Genomic DNA, 22,047 nt, shown 5'->3' with positions numbered 1-22,047 from the left:
TATCGCATGCCTTCTGGAAATCCAAATACATTACATCTACCCGTTCCCCTTTTATTAACTCTGCTCGTTATATCCTCAAAGAACTCTAGCAAATCTGTCAAACATGATTTACCTTTCACAAAACCATGTTAACTCTGTTTGATTGCCTTAAGCTTTTCTAAATGTCCTGCTATTTCTTCCTTAATAATGGACTCTAGCATTTTCTCACAGACCGATGTTAGGCTGACTGGCCCATAATTTCCTGCATTTTTGTCTCCCTCCTTTCTTGAACAGGCGCCACATTAGCTGTTTTCGTTGGGATCCTCCCAGAATCCAGTGAGTTCTGGAATATTTCGACCAATGCCTCCACTATCTCTGCAGCCACTTCCTTTAAAACCCTTGGATGCAGGCTATTAGGTCCTGGCGACCTGTCTGCCTTTAGTCCCATAAGTTTATGAAATACTTTGTCCCTCGTGATGGAGACTGTCACAAGATCTTTCCTCCCATTAGCTCCATGCTTATCTGATATCTGTGGGATGTTTATAGTGTCCTCCACCGTGAAGACCGATGCAAAACATGGGTTTAAATTATCTGCCATTTCCCCGTTATCAATTCTCCAGTTGCATCTTTCAAGGGTCCCACACTCACTTTAGCTACTCTCTTTTTATATCCTTCCTGTCTATCTCTATCTAGGCCCCTCATAATTTTGTACACCTCAATTAAGTCACCCCTCAGCCGCCTCTGTACTAAGGAAAACAACCTTAGCCTATCCAATCTCTCCTCATAGCTGCAACTTTCAAGCCCTGGCAACATTCTTGTAAATCTCCTCTGCACTCTCTCCAGAGCAACTATGTCCTTCCTGTAACGTGGCGACCAGAACTGTATGGAATACTCCAACTGCGGCCAAACCAGAGTTTTATACAGTTCCAGCATTACATCCCTGCTTTTGTATTCTATACCTCGGCAAATAAAGGAAAGCATTCCATATGCTTTCTTCATCACTTTATCTACCTGTCCTGCCACCTTTAGGGACCTGTGCACATGCACTCCAAGTCTCTCACTTCCTCTACCCCTCTCAATATCCTCCCGTTTATTGTGTATTCCCTCGCTTTATTTGCCCTCCCCAAGTGCACTACCTTGCACTTCTCCGGAATGAAATCCATTTACCATTTTTCCGCTCACTCAACCATTGGTATCATTCTGGAGTCTACAGCCATCCTCTTCACTATCAACTACATGACCAATTTTTGTGTCATCAGCAAATTTCCCAATCATGCCTCTCACTTTAAGTCAAAACAGCAAGGGAACCAACACTGAGCCCTGCCCTGTCGAACGCCACTGGAAACAGCTTTCCATTCGCAAAAACATCCGTCGACTACTACCCTTTGTTTCCTGTCACTGAGCCAATTTTAGATCCAACCTGCCCATTTCCCTGTATCCCATTATCATGTGCACAGATCTTTGAAAGTGGCAGGACATATTGAGATAGTAGTTAGCAAAGCATATGGGATATTGTGCATCATAAATAGAGGTATTGAGTACAAAAACAGGAAAGTTATGCTGAACCTTTATAAAGCTCTGGTTAGGCCACAACTAGAGTATTGTGTTCAGTTCAGTTCACCACACTTTAGGATAAATGTGAGGGTCCTTGAGAGGGTACACAGGAGATTTACCAGAATGATTCCAAGGATGAGGAAATTTAAATACAAGGTTAGGTTGGAGAAGTTGGAGTTGTTCCCCTTGGAGCAAAGGAGGCGAGGTGAGATTTGATGGAGGTGTATAAGACTATGACAGGTTTAGATGAGGTAGACAAAGAAAATCTGTCCCCAGGTTGAGGTTATTAGCCGTCAGCTTGGGTACAATGCAAAGGAAATTACCACTGTGTAACACAACATGCTGCACTGCTGGGCTACCACTTAAAATATTTAAATGGTGAAAAAAATTATAAACCTGCATTTAAATTATACCTTTCACATCCTCAGGATGAGCTAAGGCACTTCCCAACTAATGAACTTACTTTTAAAGTGAAATGTAGGCAAGGACGGCAGATAATTTGCACAGAATAAGGTCCCACACAGACCAAATGAAATAAGTGACCAATGAAAACTTTGGTGGTGTTGACTGAGAAAGAAATGTTGGCCAGGACACTGGGAGAACCCCTTATCCTTCTTTGAACAGTGCCACGGGATCTTTTATGTCCAACTGAAGAGGCACATAGGACCTGGGTTTAATGGCTTATCTGAAAGACAGCGGGCTGAATTTTATGTTGCCACCGCACGCACGGCCTTTACTTAAACACGGTGGATCATTTACATGGCCGGGGCAAACTGCACCGTTCCCCCCCACCCTGCCACCGATGACAAGGAGGTGGCCGGTGGTCCACCTTGGCAATGGCATCAGGCGCCAATCAGGCGTCAAGCCCTTCCATTACATTTACAAGTTTAAAGATAAAGGCATCGTAAATTAAATTTAAAACATTAAATAATTGTTTGTAGCCCCTCTCTCACCCCTTCAATAACCATACACTTCATTCCGTGCCCTCTTCCCCCCCCCACCCAAAATACTTACCTTGTGTACCTGACCTCCCCTCCACCCCCAAAGTTCACAAATTTTTATCCTTAACTCTTCCCACCACCCCCTCCACCAATCATTTTAGTTTGACCCCGCTCCCCCACTCCCACACCGAAATACTTACCTGCTCCCCACCCCGCCCCACCAGCGTCCCGCATCGGATCTCCGAAGAGATCCAAAGGCACGAGACTGCCGGCCACCGGCTACAATATCGAAGTGGGACGGCGGCAGGAGCAAGTAAGTATTTAGTTCATTTATTTTAATAAATTTACATATTTAGATTTTCCTCCTATCGCCAAGTGGCAGGGGGGCCGCCACAAGGTCTCGCTGTCACCGGCAATATCGGGGCGGGCCTTGCCAGCGCCGAGGCCCATAGCAGACCTCTCCCGGAGACTTTTTCCGGGCCCCCCACCACAACCCCTGTGTCAGGGGGCCTATAAAATCCAGCCCAGCACGTCTGATAATGCAGTACTCCATTGCTACAGCCTAGATTATTTAATCAGGTCCTGGTGTTGGTCTTGAACCTACAGGCTGAGGTGAGATCACTACCAACTGAGCTACTACATTATCACTAAATTGTTTTGTTTTAATACTATGCCTTTGAGAATTTCTTAAAAACTGATCAACACAAGTAGCATTACTATACTGAAATGCTGAACTGCAACACATTGGAGAAATAAACCAACATCTAAAATCAGATTAGCTGATCATTCATCTCATTGCTGTTTGCGGGACCTTGTGTGCAAAAACAGCCTTCAGTGTTTCCTTACATTATGACAGTGACTACACTTCATTTTATTGGCTGAGAAGTGCTTTGGAGCCTCCTGAGGCCATAAAAGCCATCAAATCAATGCAATACTTTCTTTCTTAAAAAGCTTATTGATATCGTGACCAGTTGTTGTGGACCTGCTGTTATTACAGCAACTAAGTTTCACCAGTAACATACAAGACTGTTAACCTGCCAATTTACTTCAACAGTTTTCAAGGTCCTAAAGAAAATCTTTTAAAATTATACCGCTACTTACGTCTGCCAAATGCCCAGAGTTACTGCAGCCAGCCAAAGGAGACCAACAACAAACAATTTAGGCAAATAGAAAGTCATGAACTTCCTCTCTCCCTGAATGGGAAATAAAAACATACACAGCTGATTAGACTTGAACAAATCCATAATGTCAACAGCTTACAGTAATTGGGGCCCACTGGGTAGGGCGGAGAGGGGTGGGGAAGATGTAACAGGGTGACTGAGACCAGAGTGGGAGGTGGGGCAGTTGCTTGCAAGCAACAATGTTTACAAAGTTCCACTGCAATTCTTTACCTGCACACGAAATCCATGGTAAACACAGAGCCAAAACAGCAACAAAGCACACAAGAAGACTGCCTGGAATAGGTCATCAAGCATTCCTGGAAACCAGCTGTTCACAAGAAATGAGAGTGGGAAGAAAGGATCTGAGAAAAAAAGGAAAATTGTATAAATGTATCAAGCACTTTATAGAACCTGTGCACCTGAACATAAAAGCACATGGCAACATATGCTGCTTAATAAAGTGGGTATCTAGTGCCATGCTCATGCAATATGAACTTATGAACTATAAATATGAACTTATGAAGTATAAACTCGAAACTGACACTTTCCTGTAAAACAAAATAGGGTTGAGCAGTCAGGTGACATTTTCTTTCCTGCCAATGCACATGAAACTGCATGAACCCTGAGCTAATTTTCATGTCTGAACAAGTCTTGGCAAAGTCATTAAAATACAAATGGGTTCACAATACTGTTGCAAACTTTTTGACTCCAATCTTGAAATCCAGAAAATGGTGTGAATAGTTCTATTTTTATCGAGATGGTATGTGGATGAGTGATACACAGACTCCATTGTCTGACAATGGCCTAACCATCAGAACTATTTATGATGACAATGAAGAGACGCTCTGGTTACATGACAGAAACTAAGGCTGGATATTAAGAGCCGCCCGAGCAAAAAAATGGCTGATCACTGTTGAACCGCCACAATCTACCGTGTGGTGGCTCATTTAAATACCCGGGACAGCTTGTGTCCTCCCCGCACTGCCCCCCCAATCGTGTGGAGGGGCAGGCTGTGCGCGCCAGCAATGGCATCTGCTGCCTATGCGCAGGCGCTGGTGCCATTTTTAAAGGGCAGTCAGCCCTGCCAATGAGTTTAAATTTTTAAAGTCATACCCCACCCCATTGTTGCAATAAAAATTCTATCGCCCCTTTCCCACCCCCCATACTGCTAACATTAAGTATTTGCCCTTCCCCCTCCCCACAAAACACTTATCTTTGAAATATGACCTTCACTCCCCATACCATGCAAAGTTTAAAGTTCACCCCTTCCCATCATCCAAAACACTCATGACGATTATTTGACCTCACCTACACCCCCCCCCACCACCCCCCCCATCCCATCCCCACACAAAATCTTAACTCCCCTTCCTCCCAATCAATGTCACACCTGCTTTCCCCAGATGGGGAACTGACGATGCAGGAGTGCCAGCTGCCACTCTGAAGATTGCGGCGGGCCTGTAAGATCCCAGGTAAGTGCATGTTAATGTATTTACTTTATTCATTTACATATTTAGATGCAGGTTCCACGCTCAGCAGCTGGGCAGCCTCCACGGAGCCACGCAGCCGCTGGGAGGATGGGGCCCAGCCCTCCTGGTGTTGAGCTCCATGGCGGGCATCTACCAGAATGATCTTCCGGCCACCCACCCCCACCCCCCCGCCATGGAGCCCGACGTTGGGAGCTCGGTAAAATCCAGCCCTAGGTTTCTGATAAGGAATTTAAATACGGCACACTATGGGCAGATAGACAGTGGGAAAAACATCTATGCCAACAAAAAGAAAAGACCCTGCCTATGACCATCATCTTTAAGCCACAGGTAGGCAGGGACTCGAGTTGGACTTGAACTCTCCACCTGAGGAACCGTACCAGGACTTCGCCATTGAACCTTGACTAGAGCATAACAAGAGAAATCTGTTACTGTGAACATAATACAACAATGAATTTGTCCTCCAAAATCTCCAGAGCTTTTCTTCAGTGAACAATAAAGGATTACAGGCCTGCATCATTTCAAGTCTTCACCCCAGGGAAAAGCAAGTGTAACAGAGAACACTTGAAATCATAAGACCTAAATGCATGCTACTTTTATAATTACAATCTTTTCTTGAGTGTGTGTGTATCTGTCTGAGTGTGAGTGGGTGTTGAACAATAAACATTTATCTTTCTTTTTAAAACTTTTGAGAACTTTTAAGTGGTCATTGGATAGACATATGGATGAAAATGGAATAGTGTAGGTCAGATGGTTTCACAGGTCGGCGCAACATCGAGGGCTGAAGGGCCTGTACTGCGCTGTAATGGTCTAATTCTAATTCTGTCTGTTCCTGACAATTAAAGCGCACAGGAGCTAAACACTTTTTTAAAACACACGGTCTTAGGTCAATTGAGAGGTGAAAAGGAGGAGCCATCACTATCATCTCTCCCTTGTCCAAAATAGATTTGGGGCTCGCCCAGGATCTGAAATGTTAAATTAAATGAGCAAATTGGAAATAGGAAGAAAAATCGATTGCTAAAATTGTTTTTTAAAAAATCAGGAGGTTTTCTCATATTTTTACCGTGATAAACACTTAAGATGTGGCCGTGTTCGACGCTAAAGCGTTTGTAGAACAGAAGCTAACCTCAGTTGGGACAAAATCAGGAATGAAAATACAAGGCAGAAAATAAGTGGATGAGTCTGGAAAAAGAAGAAACATAGGCTAGAAAAAAAAAGTTTGGCAATACTCAAGAATATCTACTTCAACACCAGGAGTATACCAAATAAAGCAGACGAGCTGAGGGCACAGATATACATGTGGCAGTATGATAGCATAGCTATTGCAGAAGCATGGCTTAAGGAGTGACAGGAATGGCAGCTCAACTTTCCTGGTTACAAGGTTTTCAGATGCAATAGAGAGGGAATAAAAAAAAGGAGGTGCGGGTGGCAATTTTGGTTAAAGAAACAATTACAGCTGGGAGGAGGGATGATATGTCTGAAGGTTCATCAATTGAGGTCATATGGATTGAGCTAAGGAACAAAAAGGGGCAATCACACTGTTGGGAGTGTTCTATAGACCCCCGAACAGTCAGAGGGAGATAGAAGAGAAAATATGTATGTAAATCTCTGAGAAGTGCAAAAACAATAGGGCAGTAATAGCAGGGGATTTTAACTACCCCAATATTAACTGGGATAGTTTTAGTGTGAAAGGAATTGAGGGAGCAGAATTCTTAAGGTGCATTCAGGAGAACTATTATGGCCAGTATGTAGCAAGTCTAACAAGACAGGGTGGAGTTTTGGACTTCGTTTTTGGAAATGAAGCTAGGAAGGTGGAAGGAGTGGCAGTCGGAGAGCATTTTGGTGGTAGTGATCATAATTCAGTTAGTTTTAACATAATTATGGAAAAGGACAGAGATAGAACAGGAGTTCTCAATGGAGCAAGGCCAACTTTATGAACCTGAGGAGTGGTTTTGCAAAAGTCGACTGGAAACAGCTTCTTAAATCAGTGTTAGAGAAATGGGAGACATTCAAAGGGGAGATTCAAGGGGTTCAGAGAAAACATGTTCCCACAAAGAAAAAGGGTAGGATGCCCAAATCTAGAGCCCCCTGGATGTCAAGAAGCTTACAGGTTAAGATAAGGCAGAAAAGGAAAGCTTATGTCCAACACCGAGAACCCAATACTGCAGAAAACCGAGAGGAGTATAGAAAGTGGAGGGGTGAAATCAAAAACGAAATAAGGAAAGCAAAGAGAGGGCATGAAAGAATATTGGCAAGCAAAATCAAGATGAACCCAAAGATGTTTTATCAATACATTAAGGAAAGAGTAGGGCTCATAAAAGACCAAAAAGGTAACCGATGTGCAGGGGTGGAAAATGTTGGCATGGTTCTTAATACTTTGCATCTGTCTTCACAAAAGAGGGGACGATGCAGGCGTAGTTAAGGAGGAGGAGTGTGATGTATTAACAGGATTGACATCCTTCAAAGTGGATGAATCACCAAGGCCAGATGAAATGTACCCCAGGCTGTTAAAAGAAGCCAGAGAGGAAACAGCAGAATGTCTGACTATCATTTTCCAGTCCTCACTGGGTATAAATGTGGTGCCAGAGGACTGGAGGACTGCTAACATCGTACCTTTGTTTTAAAAGGAAGTGAGGGATATGAGGGATAGACTGAATAATTACAGGCCAGTCACTCTAACTTCAGCAGTGGGCAAATTATTGGAATCAAATCTGAGAGACAGGATAAACTGTCACTTAAAAAGGCACAGATTAATCAAGGATAGTCAGCATGGATTTGTTAAGGGAAGGACATGTCTGACTCACTTGATTGAATTTTTTGAAGAAGTAACAAGGAAGATAGATGAGGGTAGTGCAGTTGATGTGGTCTACATGGATTTTAGCACGGCTTTTGACAAGTTCCCACATGGCCCATTGGTTAAAAAGATAAAAAAAATAAGGGTGGCATAGTGGGCAGTGGTTAGCACCGCAGCCTCACAGCTCCAGCGACCCGGGTTCAGTTCTGGGTACTGCCTGTGTGGAGTTTGCAAGTTCTCCCTGTGACCGCGTGGGTTTCTGCTGGGTGCTCCGACTTCCTCCCACAGCTAAAGACTTGCAGGTTGATAGGTAAATTGGCCATTGCAAATTGCCCCTAGTATAGGTAGGTGGTAGGGGACGTGGTAGGGAATATGGGATTAATGTAGGATTAATATAAATGGGTGGTTGTTGGTCGGCACAGACTCGGTGGGTCGAAGGGCCTGTTTCAGTGCTGTATCTCTAAATAAATAAAATAAATAAAAAAGCACATGGGATCCAGGGGAATGTAGCAAGCTGGATACAAGAATAGCTCAGTGACAGGAAATAAAGGGTAATTGTTGACGGGTGTTTTTGCAACTGGAGTCCCCTGCTTTGTGTGGTATACATTAATGATTTGGATGTAAATGTAGGGGCATGATCAAGAAGTTTGCAGACAACACAAAAATTGGCTGCGTAGTTGACAGCGAGGAGGATAACTGTAGATTGCAGAAGATATTAATGGACTGTTCAGGTGGGTAGAAAAGTGGCAAATGGAATTCACCTGGAGAAGTGTGAGGTGATGCATTTGGGGAGGTCAAACACAGCAAAGGAACACACAAATAACGGGAGAACACTGAGAAGTGTAAAGGAAGTGAGGTACCTTGGGGTTAATGTCCACAGATCCCCGAAGGTAGCAGGACAAGTCAATAGGGTGGTTAAGATGGTATACGCAATCCTTTGCTTTATTAGCCGAGGTATAGAATATAAAAGCAGGGAGGTTATGATGGAACTGTATAAATCATTAGTTAGGCCACAACTTGAGTACTGTGTGCTGTTCTGGTCACCTCACTACAGAAAGGATGTAATTGCACTAGATAGGGTACAGAGGAGATTACAAGGATATTGTCAGGACTGGAAAAATGCAGTTATGAAGAAAGATTGAATAGGCTGGGGTTGTTCTCCTTGGAACAGAGGAGGCTGAGGGGAGATTTGATTGAGATGTACAAAATTGTGAGGGGCCTGGATACAGTGGATGGGGAGAGCCTATTTACCTTAGCAGAGAGGTCAGTGACTAGACAGCATAGATTTCAAATGATTGGTAGAAAGATTAGAGTGGAGATGAGGAAAAGTTTTTTCACCCAGAGGGTGGTAGGGGTCTGGAACTCACTGCCTGTAAGGATAGTCGAGGCAGAAATCCTCAATTCATTTGAAAGGTGTCTGGATATGCACCTCAAGCGGGTAACCTGCAGGCTATGGACCAAATGCTGGAAAGTGGGATTAGACTGGCTGGCTCGTTTTTTGGCCAGTGCAGACACGATGGGCCAAGTGATCTCTTTCTGGGCCGTACACTTTCTATGATACTACTAGAGGAATTCAAAAATAATATCCCAATTAATATCAAGTCCCATAGTGAGGAACAAAGGGTCTCAAAGGTGAGGGACGATGCTGTAATGGCAGACGATTACGAACTTGCGCACAAACTTTAATCAGGGAAAATCCTTCCCTAATAATCCCCAGAGGTCCAGGAAGGACAGAAAGTGGGAGAGTGACAGAGATGGTAGTGAAAGGGAGAATGAAAGTGAGAATGCTGGGGGCCCTCCACAGGTCAAGAAGGAAGGTGCAGAGGGTAGGAATGATTCCTGAAGACTAGTGTGTTCCCACTGTAGTAAAGCAGAGCACGTGAAAGCTGACAGCTGGAAATTGAAGGGAAAGCCAGTGGGTTTTGTTGGTGCTCACAAAGCTAGTCCAGGAAAGGGTGACCTAAGAGGTGGCATAGTGGACAAGTCCATGGCCCTAACCACAGTAACTGACCCCACGAGGAATATCGCCACAGGCACGGTAGAAACAGACAAGATCCGCAAGGGTTACCAGGGTTTTGTCTTCAAGGGAAAAGTGTCCCCGTACCCCACTAATGAGTCAAGCAAATCAACGGTCCTGCTCAGAGATACAGGGGCCACCCAATCATTAATGCTGGGTAAAGGCATGACCTTCCCATCAGAGAGCTTGGTAAATGCGAAAGTTCTGGTAAAAGGCATTGAAGGCAGATACATGCCTGATTCCCTATATTGGGTTTACTTACAGCGCGACCTAGTCTCTGGACCAGTTAGGGTAGGGATTGTCCATAGTCTGCCTGTGGCTGGAGTAGATTTGGGTAATGATTTGGCTGGGAGTAAAATGATAGCCTCCTTGGCAGTCTTAAACAAGCCAAATGAGACCAGGGAAACAGAACAGTTACTTGGAACATTCCCTAACTGCATAGTGACCAGATCCACAGCTAAGCGAGCTCCACTAGAGACAGCTGAGCCAGTAATTCGGACAGATGGCCCAGAGGTCCAGCTGGCCGAAACCTTTCTCAGGGATTGAAGTGAGAAAGAGGTGGTCTTCAGTAAATCCTCCTTCATTGAAGCTCAACAAGCCGACCCCAACTTAAAAGGAATAGCACAGACCCCCTTTTCTGAGGCAGAGGCAGAAGGGGTTCCCGCATGCTATTACTGATGAGAAAGTGACCGTCTCCTTGGCCACCTGCAGAGGAGGAGCGGACAGCGGTCCACCAAATTTTAGTTCCTCCCAGCTATTGAAGGGAAACCTTGAGGATTGTCCATGAAATCCCAATGGCTGGGCATGTGGATATCCGAAAGACTCAGGCTTGGATGAGCCAGCATTGGCCTCACCACCACAAAGATGTTGTTGAATTCTGTAGGACCTGCCATACCGGCCAGATTGTTGGGAAACCACAACCTGCAATCAAACCTGCCCTAATAACTATACCTGTTTTTCACAAACCCTTTAGCAGGGTTCTGATAGATTGCGTAGGATCCTTACCTAGAACTAGGACGCGTTTTCAATACCTCTTAATTATCTTGGACCTGGCCACCCGGAGCCCATACCCCTAAGAAAAATCACAGAAAAAGTTGTGGTTGAGGGACTGACCCAGTTTTCCTCCCGCTACAGACTGCCTAAAGAGATCCAATCAGATCAAGGATCAAATTTTATGTCCTGTGAATTCCAGGACATTATGCATAGCCTTGGCATCAAATAGTTAAAATCCCCAACATACCATCCACAGTCACAGTGGGCTCTGGAACGGTATCATCAAACACTGACAACCACGAACAGAGCCTACTGCTGTGAGTACCCCCAAGATTGGGACAAGGGGTTAACTTTTCTGCTGTTCACCACTAGGGAATCACCCAAAGTATCGATGGGCTTCAGTCCATTTGAACTAGTCTATAAGCATGAGGTAAGAGGCCCCCTTAAGCTGATCAAAGAAAAATTTCTGGAACAAAGGGAGGAAACCTCATGGTTGAATTATGCGTCAGCCTTCTGACTCTCTAAAGCCTGTGCTGTGGCTAAGGAACACCTTAAAGCCTCCCAGTAGATCATGAAAAGGCAGGCAAACAGACATGCTGAGGCTTGGACATTCAAACCAGAGGATAAGGTCCTGGTGCTGTTGCTGGTACTGGGTGAACCTTTAAAAGCTAGATTTAGTGGCTTGTAGTGCATCAGGAAAAAGATCGTGACGTCAACTACCTGATCAACACCCCCAACCAGAGAAAGAAACAACGGCTGTGCCACATAAGCATGTGAAAGAGATATTAATATCGGAAACAAGACAACCCAGTGAATGTATGCCAGGTAGTGAGGACGGATGAGGACAGAAATGATAGTGAGGAGTAACTAGGGGAAGAAGGGGACCTGTAAAATTCCCCAGATTGACCTCCCTACTGTGAAACTAGCTAACACAGAAGTCGTAGGGAGGCTAGACACAGTCCATGATTATTTAAATGACGAGCAGAGGAAAGGCATAATAAAACTGCTAAGAGAGTTTGGGGAGGTGTGTAGGGAGAAACCCAGTCACACTTCTTTGGCCATTCATGATGCGGATGTAGGGAAGACGCCACCTATTAAACAGAACCCATATGGACCGAGACCTGATAAATTGGCTCAAGTCCAAGAGATTAAATACAAGTTAGACAATGACATAGTCGAGACCAGTCAAAGCAGCTGGAGTTCTCCTACTATATTGATTCCTAAGCTGGATGGTTCCAAAAGACTCTGCATTGACGATCGAAAAGTTAATGCAGTGGCCCGAACCTTGTAATGACCAGGTCCACTTACATCAGTAAAACTGATCTATTAAAAGGGTACTGGCAAGTCCCCATGACCACCCAAGCTAAGGAAATCTCGACTTTTGTAACACCAGGTGGCCTATTATAATGCAAAGTCATGCCATTCAGTTTAAGGAACGCCACAGCAACCTTTCAAAGATTGACAAATCAAGTGGTGGTTGGCTTAAGCAACTGTGTTGTATACATTGATGGCCTGCTGGTCTACAGCGACACTGGAGAAGATTACCTAAATCATTTAAGGGCGTTACTCAAAAGTCTATAAAGCGCTAACTTAGTGGTAAATTTAGCCAAAAACAAGTTCACCAAGGCTGAAGTGACCTACTTAGGACATGTTGTAGGTCAAGATTGGGTGTTACCAAGGGTAACAAAAGTACAAGCCCTGATGGATTTTCCCGTTCCCAAGACCGAGAGAGAGATAATACGATTCTTGGGGATTTGCGGATTCTGCAGAAAATTCATCCCATATTTCAGGACCCTAGCTGCACCATTGACCAATTTATTGAAGAAAAATGTCAAAATAGTGTGTTCAGAACTGTGCCAGATGACTTTCGAAAAACTGAAGGCTATTCTAACAAATGAGCCCATGTTAGCAGCCCCAAACTTGAACCAATCATTCACGGCAGCTATTGATTTGAGCGATGTGGGAGTCAGAGCCATCTTACTCCAGGAAGATGACTTGGGTATTGAGAGACCAATTGGCTATTTTTCAGTTAAAAAAACATCAGTGAAAACATTCCACAGTAGAAAAGGAGCTTTGGGACTTCTGTTAGTCCTTCAACATTTTGAGGTCTACGTCAGTAACATATCTCCCTGATATTAATATACACTGACCACAATCCACTAACTTTCCAGAGAAATTTAAAGTCAACAACGCCAGGCTGATCTGATGGAGCTTACTCCTAAGGGCGTTTAAATTAAAAATTACGCATATTGCTTGGAAAAACAATATCATTGTTGATGCTCTGTCCAGAATTTAAACAAAGTACCACCAGTAAGCTGTGGAAGTGACAACGACCCTGAGGAATGCATGTGAATGAAAGCGTGCAGATGTTTGTTATCATGTGTTTTTACTTTTCTTTCCCTCTATGATGTAAAAAAAATGAAATATCAAGGACACTTTCCTGTTAAACAAAATGAGTTGAGAAGTCAGGTGACCTTTACTTTCCTGCCCAATACACATGGAACTACAAGAACCCTGAGCTAATTTTCATGCCTGAACAAGTCTTGGTGAAGTCATTAAAATACAAATGACCCTTCCTGTGGTAATGGCTGCATTTCTCCAACGAATCAAAAAACTAGGTCACAGTACTATTGCAGACTCTTCGACTCTAAACTAGAAATCCAGAAAATGGGCATGAGAAGCTCTATTTTAACAAGATGTGATGTGGATGAGTGATACCCAGACTCCATTGTCTGACAACAGCCAAACCATGAGAAACTATTATGAGGACAAAGGAAAAGAGATGCTCTAGTCACGTGACAGAAACTAGGTTTCTGACAACTGGTTTTAATATGGGCACATCCCGGGCAGACAGACATTGGGAAAAACTTCTATGCCAACAAAAAGAAAACACCCTGCCTATGACCATCAGCTTTAAATCACAGGTAGGCAGAGACTCAAGTTGGCCCTGAACTTTCCACCTGATGGAACCTGACTGGAGTATAACAAGAGCCTGAATCGCTTCAAGTCTTCACCTTGGCGAAAAGCAAGTGTAACAGAGAATGCTTGAAATCGTAAGACATAAATGCATGCTACTTTTATAATTACAATCTTTGCTTGAGTGCATGTCTATCTATATGAGCGAGAGAATGGGTGTAGTTGCGTATATTTGGCTGTTGAACAATAAACATTTATCTTTTTAAAACTTAGGAGAAAACCTGCCACCTGTCTGTTCCTGACAATTAAAGCACTCAGAAGCGAAACACTTTTTTAAAACATGCCGTCTTCGGTCAGTAGAGAGGTGAAAAGGGGGAGCCATCCCCATCATCTCTCCCCTGTCTGTAACACTAGTTTGTGAATTTGTGGTTTGGGGATCCTCCAGGTTTCAAAAAGATCAAATTGTTTAAGGAGCATTATTCACTCCTCACTCCCCCATCCCCTTAGAAAGGAAAATAAACCTACCTTTGAGCTGCACACGCCCAACACCCCTTTCATGAAAAAAGCTTAGTTGCATCTTCGCAGTGACTTCTCAAATTAGACCTCTTGAAGGTGTGTAAAGAGAGCTCTCCAGTCATGGTCAGGGCCACTGAAAATTGGCAGCTACATTTTAAAAAACTGAGTGGCTCCTGACAACACAGAGCATGCCTAGAGTGATTGACGCCTTCATCAGTGCGTCCAAACACTTGCCAGCAAGAACCGGTGTATATGCACACTGACGACACCACACAATGATGCCAGACGTAATGACGTCCAAGCGCTGCCTCACCCCTCAATGGCTGCAATCGCCACCTCCATTCTCCCCCAACACTATCCCATTTCAGCCGCTTGCTTCCCACCTTGCCGCTTCACGCCCCCCTCGACCACTTGATCCCGGCCTCACCGCCTCCCCACCACCACCGCAGCCGCTCACTCCTGGTCTCGCTGCTCCCCACTTCGCTGCATCCTACCACACCCCACCCCACCAGCCAATTGCTCCTCGCCTCGCTGTTTCATCCACTCGCTCACCGCTTACCCCTGTCGGCCGATTGCTCCCCACTGCGCTGCCCAGAGACACGGCAGGGAACGAGCCGCCCAGGGTGGAGAGAGCAGCCAAGGGGTGATGGGGCAATGCGGGAAGGGAGCGGCCGAGAGGGGGGAAGCTGCAAAGCAAGTGGCTGAAGGGAGCCAGCAGCGAGGTGGGATGCAAACGGTGAGCAGACGGGCATGGGAGGGATCGGTAAAGAGAAGCACGATGGCAGGAGGGAACAGGATACTGTTGGGGGTGGGATGATGGTGATGATCGCAGCCATTGAGGGGGATTGGGTTTAACTTGCTTTTTGTGACAAATTGAGCAGTGCAATTTTTATTACTGGTAGCTGCCTGAGACGTCGCAGACATACCAACATACGAACTAGAAGCAGGAGTAGGCCACTCAGCCCTTCGAGCCTGCTCCACCATTCAATAAGTTCATGGCTGAACTGATCACTCCACATTACCACCTACCCCCGATAACCTTCCAACCCCTTGCTCATCATAAATCTATCCCTTGCTCTGCCTTAAATATATTCAAAGACTCTGCTTCCACTGCCTTTTGAGGAAGAGAATTCCAAAGACTCGCGACCCTCAGCGAAAAAAATTTCTTCTCATCTCTGTCTTAAATGGGCGACCCCTTATTTTTAAAACAGTGACCCTCTAGTTCTAGATTCTCCCACAAGAGGAAACATCCTTTCTACTTCCACCCTGTCAAGACCTCTCAGGATCTTATATGTTTCAATCAAGTCACCTCTTACTCGTCTAAATTCCAGCGGATACAAGCCAACCCTGTCCAATCTTGCCTCGTAAGACAGTTCTCCCATTCCAGGTATTAGTCTAGTAACCCTTCTCTGTACTGCCTCTAACGCATTTACATCCTTCCTTAAATAAGGAGACCAGTACTGTACACAGTACTTCAGATGTGGTCTCACCAATGCTGAAGCATAACCTCCCCTCTTCTGTATTCAATTCCCCTCACAATAAACGATAACAATCTATTAGCTTTCCTAATTACGTGCTGTACCTGCATACTAACCTTTTGCATTCATGCACTAGAACACCCAGATCGCTCTGCAATCTCTCACCATTTAGCGAATATGCTTCTTTTTCATTCTTCCTGCCAACGTGGACAATTTCCCACTTTCCCACATAATACTCCATTTGCCAGGGCTTTGCCCACTTACTTAACTTATCTATATCCCTTTGTAGCCCCCTTATGTCCTCTTCACAAGTTACTTTCCTACCTATTCCTAGAATAGTGGGAATGGAGGTTAAGGCAGTTGTATGTTCCTCCTGCAGAATGTGGGAGGTAAGGGTCACCAAGAGTGTCCCTGCTGACTGCATCTGCGGGAAGTGCACCCAACTCCAGCTCCTCGAGAACCGCGTTAGGGAACTGGAGCTGGAGCTGGATGAACTTAGGATCATTCGGGAGGCGGAGGGGGTTATTGAGAGGAGTTATGGGGAGGTAGTCACACCTCAGGTAAAAGAAGTAGGTAGATGGGTTACCGTCAGGGGAAGGAGAGAGAACCAGCAGGCAGTGCAGGGATCCCCTGTGGCCGTTTCCCTCAACAACAGGTATACCGTTTTGGATACTGTTGCGGGGGACGACTTACCAGGGGTAAGCAATGGAGTACAGGTCTCTGGCACAGAGTCTGTCCCTGTTGCTCAGAAGGGAAGGGGGAAGAGGAGCAGAGCATTAGTCATTGGGGACTCCATAGTTAGGGGAACAGATAGGAGGTTCTGTGGGAACAAAAGAGACTCACGGTTGGTGTGTTGCCTCCCAGGTGCCAGGGTTCGTGATGTCTCGGATCGTGTTTTTGGGATCCTGAAGGGGGAGGGGGAGCAGCCCCAAGTTGTGGTCCACATAGGCACCAACGACATAGGTAGGAAGAGAGATGGGGATTTAAGGCAGAAATTCAGGGAGCTAGGGTGGAAGCTTAGAGCGAGAACAAACAGAGTTGTTATCTCTGGGTTGTTACTCGTGCCAAGTGATAGCGAAGCGAGGAATAGGGAGAGAGAGGAGTTGAACACGTGGCTGCAGGGATGGTGTAGGAGGGAGGGTTTTGGTTTCCTGGATAATTGGGGCTCTTTCTGGGGTAGGTGGGACCTCTACAAACAGGATGGTCTTCACCTGAACCAGAGGGGTACCAATATCCTGGGGGGGAAGATTTGCTAGTGCTCTTCGGGGGGGTTTAAACTAATTCAGCAGGGGAATGGGAACCTAAATGGTAGTTCCAGTGTACAGGATGTTGAGAGTAGTGAGGTCAGGGATAAGGTTACAAGGACGCAAGAGGGCACTGGCAAGCAAGAACTTGGTTTAAAGTGTGTCTACTTCAACGCCAGGAGCATCCGGAATAAGGTGGGTGAGCTTGCAGCATTGGTTGGTACCTGGGATCTCGATGTTGTGGCCATTTCGGAGACATGGGTAGAGCAGGGGCAGGAATGGATGTTGCAGGTTCCGGGATTTAGATGTTTCAAGAAGAACAGAGAAGATGGTAAAAGAGGGGGGGGGTGTGGCATTGTTAATCAAGGAGAGTATTACGGCGGCAGAAAGGACGTTTGAGGACTCGTCTACTGAGGTAGTATGGGCCGAGGTTAGAAACAGGAGGAGAGGTCACCCTGTTGGGAGTCTTCGATAGACCTCCGAATAGTTCCAGAGATGTAGAGGAAAGGATAGCGAAGATGATTCTCGACAGGGGCGAGAGTAACAGGGTAGTTGTTATGGGGGACTTTAACTTTCCAAATATTGACTGGAAATACTACAGTTCGAGTACTTTAGATGGGTCAGTTTTTGTCCAGTGTGTGCAGGAGGGTTTTCTGACACAGTGTGTAGACAGGCCAACCAGGGGCGATGCCACATTGGATTTGGTACTGGGTAATGAACCCGGCCAGGTGTTAGATTTAGATGTAGGTGAGCACTTTGGTGATAGTGATCACAATTCGGTTAGGTTTACCTTAGCGATGGGCAGGGACAGGTATATACCGCAGGGCAAGAGTTATAGCTGGGGGAAAGGAAATTATGATGCGATTAGGCAAGATTTAGGATGCGTAGGATGGGGAAGGAAACTGCAGGGGATGGGCACAATCGAAATGTGGAGCTTATTCAAGGAGCAGCTACTGCGTGTCCTTGATAAGTATGTACCTGTCAGGCAGGGAGGAAGTTGTCGAGCGAGGGAGCCGTGGTTTACTAAAGAAGTTGAAGCGCTTGTCAAGAGGAAGAAGAAGGCTTATGTTAGGATGAGACGTGAAGGCTCAGTTAGGGCGCTTGAGAGTTACAAGCTAGCCAGGAAGGATCTAAAGGGAGAGCTAAGAAGAGCAAGGAGAGGACACGAGAAGTCATTGGCGGATAGGATCAAGGAAAACCCTAAGGCTTTCTATAGGTATATCAGGAATAAAAGAATGACTAGAGTTAGATTAGGGCCAATCAAGGATAGTAGTGGGAAGTTGTGTGTGGAATCAGAGGAGATAGGGGAAGAGTTAAATGAATATTTTTCGTCAGTATTTACAATAGAGAAAGAAAATGTTGTCGAGGAGAATACTGAGATTCAGACTACTAGGCTAGATGGGATTGAGGTTCACAAGGAGGAGGCGTTAGCAATTTTGGAATGTGTGAAAATAGATAAGTCCCCTGGGCCAGATGGGATTTATCCTAGGATTCTCTGGGAAGCTAGGGAGGAGATTGCAGAGCCTTTGTCCTTGATCTTTATGTCGTCATTGTCGACAGGAATAGTGCCGGAAGACTGGAGGATAGCAAATGTTGTTCCCTTGTTCAAGAAGGGGAGTAGAGACAGCCCTGGTAATTATAGACCTGTGAGCCTTACTTCGGTTGTGGGTAAAATGTTGGAAAAGATTATAAGAGACAGGATTTATAATCATCTTGAAAAGAATAAGTTCATTAGCAATAGTCAGCACGGTTTTGTGAAGGGTAGATCGTGCCTCACAAACCTTATTGAGTTTTTCGAGAAGGTGACCAAACAGGTGGATGAGGGTACAGCAGTGGATGTGGTGTATATGGATTTCAGTAAGGCGTTTGATAAGGTTCCCCACGGTAGGCTATTGCAGAAAATATGCAAGTATGGGGTTGAAGGTGATTTAGAGCTTTGGATCAGAAATTGGCTAGCTGAAAGAAGACAGAGGGTGGTGGTTGATGGCAAACGTTCATCCTGGAGTTTAGTTACTAGTGGTGTACCGCAAGGATCTGTTTTGGGGCCACTGCTGTTTGTCATTTTGATAAATGACCTGGAAGAGGGTGTAGAAGGGTGGGTTAGTAAATTTGCGGATGACACGAAGGTCGGTGGAGTTGTGGATAGTGCCGAAGGATGTTGTAGGGTACAGAGGGACATAGATAGGCTGCAGAGCTGGGCTGAGAGATGGCAAATGGAGTTTAATGCGGAAAAGTATGAGGTGATTCACTTTGGAAGGAGTAACAGGAATGCAGAGTACTGGGTTAATGGGAAGATTCTTGGTAGTGTAGATGAACAGAGAGATCTTGGTGTCCAGGTACATAAATCCCTGAAAGTTGCTACCCAGGTTAATAGGGCTGTTAAGAAGGCATATGGTGTGTTAGCTTTTATTAGTAGGGGGATCGAGTTTCGGAGCCACGAGGTCATGCTGCAGCTGTACAAAACTCTGGTGAGACCGCACCTGGAGTATTGCGTGCAGTTCTGGTCACCGCATTATAGGAAGGATGTGGAAGCTTTGGAAAGGGTGCAGAGGAGATTTACTAGGATGTTGCCTGGTATGGAGGGAAGGTCTTACGAGGAAAGGCTGAGGGACTTGAGGTTGTTTTCGTTGGAGAGAAGGAGGAGGAGAGGTGACTTAATAGAGACATATAAGATAATCAGAGGGTTAGATAGGGTGGATAGTGAGAGTCTTTTTCCTCGGATGGTGATGGCAAACACGAGGGGACATAGCTTTAAGTTGAGGGGTGATAGATATAGGACAAATGTGAGAGGTAGTTTCTTTACAGAGAGTAGTAGGGGCGTGGAACGCCCTGCCTGCAACAGTAGTAGACTCGCCAACTTTAAGGGCATTTAAGTGGTCATTGGATAGACATATGGATGAAAATGGAATAGTGTAGGTCAGATGGTTTCACAGGTCGGCGCAACATCGAGGGCCGAAGGGCCTGTACTGCGCTGTAATGTTCTAATTCTATCTCTGTGTCATCAGCAAATTTAACAACCATACCTTCGGTCCCTTCATCTAAGTCATTTATATAAATTGTAAAAAATTGAGGCCCCTGCACAGATCCCTGTGGCACACCATTCGTTACATCTTGCTAACCAGAAAATGACCCATTTATGCCGACTCTCTGTTTCCTGTTAGCTAGCCAATCTTCTATCCATGCCAATATGTTACCCCCTATACCATGAACTTTTATTTTGTGCAATAACCTTTGATGTGGCACCTTATCAAAGGCCTTCTGGAAATCTAAGTACAATACATCCACAGATTTCCCTTTATCCACAGCATGTGTAACTCCCTCAAAGAACTCCAATAAATTGGTTAAACATGATTTCCCTTTCACAAAACCATGTTGATTCTGCCTGATTACCTTGAATTTTTCTAAATGCCCTGCTATAACATCTTTAATAATAGCTTCTAAGATTTTCCCCAAGACAGAGGGCCTGTAGTTTCCTGCTTTTTGTCTCCCTCCCTTTTTGAATAAAGGAGTTACATTCACTATTTTCCAATCTAACAGAACCTTCCCCGAATCGAAGGAATTTTGGAAAATTAAAACTAACATCAATTATCTGACTCGCCACTTCTTTTAACACCCTAGGATGAAATCCATTAGGACCCGGGAACTTGTCAGCCTGCAGCTCCAGCAATTTGTTCAGTACCACTTGTAGTTTTGTATTGTATTGTACTGTATTTTTCTTGAGTTCCTCCCTCCCTTCCATTTTCTCACTTACAGCTAATACTTGTATCCTCACTAGTGAAGACCGATGCAAAATATCTGTTCAATTCATCTGCCATCTCCTTATTATCCATTATTAATTCCCCAGACTCACTTTCCATAGGTCCAACGCTCACTTTGTTAACGATTCTTTTTTAAATATCTATAGAAACTCTTACTTTCTGTCTTTATATTTCTAGCTAGCTTTCTCTCGCACTCTAATTTTACCTTTCTTATCGATCTTTTAGTCATTCTTTGCTGTTTTTTATATTCTGTCCAATCTTCTGACCTGCCTCCCATCTTTGCGCAATTATAGGCTTTTTCTTTAACTCTGATAATGTCTTTAACTGTTTTAGTTAACCACGGATGGCGGGTCCCACCCTTGGAATTTTTCTTTCTGGTTGAAATGCATCTATTCTGTGTATTCTGAAATATTCCCTTAAATGTCTGCCACTGCATCTCTATTGACTTATCCCTTAACCTGATTTGCCAGTTCACTTTAGCTAGCTCTGCTTTCATGCCCTCATAATTGCCCTTATTTAGGTTTAAAATACTAGTCTTGGAACCACTCTTCTCTCCCTCAAACTGAATGTAAAATTCAATCATATTATGATCGCAGCTACCGAGGGGCGCCTTAACTATGAAGTCATTAATTAATCCTATCGCGTCGCACAATACCAGGTCTAGTATAGCCTGGTCTCTGGTTGGCTCCAGAACATACTGTTCCAAGAAATTATCCCAAAAACATTCTATGTACTCTTCATCTAGGCTACCTCTGCCCATCTGATTTTTCCAGTCTATATGTTGGTTAAAATCCCCCATAATTATCGCTGTACCTTTCTGACAAGCGGCCGTTATTTCTTCCGTTATACCCCGTCCTACAGTGTGGTTATTGTTAGGCAGTACACCACTCCCACCCACAAGTGACTTTTTGCATTCATGATTTCTCATCTCTACCCAAACTGCTTCTACGTCCTGGTCTCCTGAACTTGGGTCATCCCTCTCTATTTCGCTAATACCATCATTAATTAAGAGAGCCACCCCTCCACTTTTTCCTAGCTTCCTGTCCTTCCTACATGCCATGTACCTTTCAATATTCAGGTCCCAATCTATGTTGTCCTGCAGCCATGTCTCTGTAATGGCTATCAGATCGTACTTATCTATTTCCATTTGTACTCTCAGTTCATCTGTTTAGTTTTGAATGCTACGTGCATTCAGATACAGAGCCTTTAGTTT

The 22,047-nt window shown here is 44.7% G+C and overlaps 1 protein-coding gene across 1 annotated transcript in view; it reads right to left on the bottom strand.

Annotated features, from left to right (window-relative positions):
* The window catches only part of tmem181 (transmembrane protein 181), a 219,165-nt gene that overhangs the window by 47,144 nt on the left and 149,974 nt on the right, over window positions 1-22,047 (bottom strand). The window contains exons 9-10 of the mRNA XM_068044745.1: window positions 3,866-3,996; window positions 3,576-3,667 (exon numbers count right to left, since the gene is read on the bottom strand). Of these exons, the coding sequence (XP_067900846.1) occupies window positions 3,576-3,667; window positions 3,866-3,996 (223 nt within the window). The remainder of the gene's footprint in view (window positions 1-3,575; window positions 3,668-3,865; window positions 3,997-22,047) is intronic.

Source organism: Heterodontus francisci, chromosome 13, assembly GCF_036365525.1.
Source record: "Heterodontus francisci isolate sHetFra1 chromosome 13, sHetFra1.hap1, whole genome shotgun sequence".
Lineage (NCBI taxonomy): Eukaryota > Metazoa > Chordata > Chondrichthyes > Heterodontiformes > Heterodontidae > Heterodontus > Heterodontus francisci.
The sequence above is the reverse complement of the archived record's forward strand: the minus strand, read 5'-3'. Positions and strand labels throughout refer to the sequence as shown.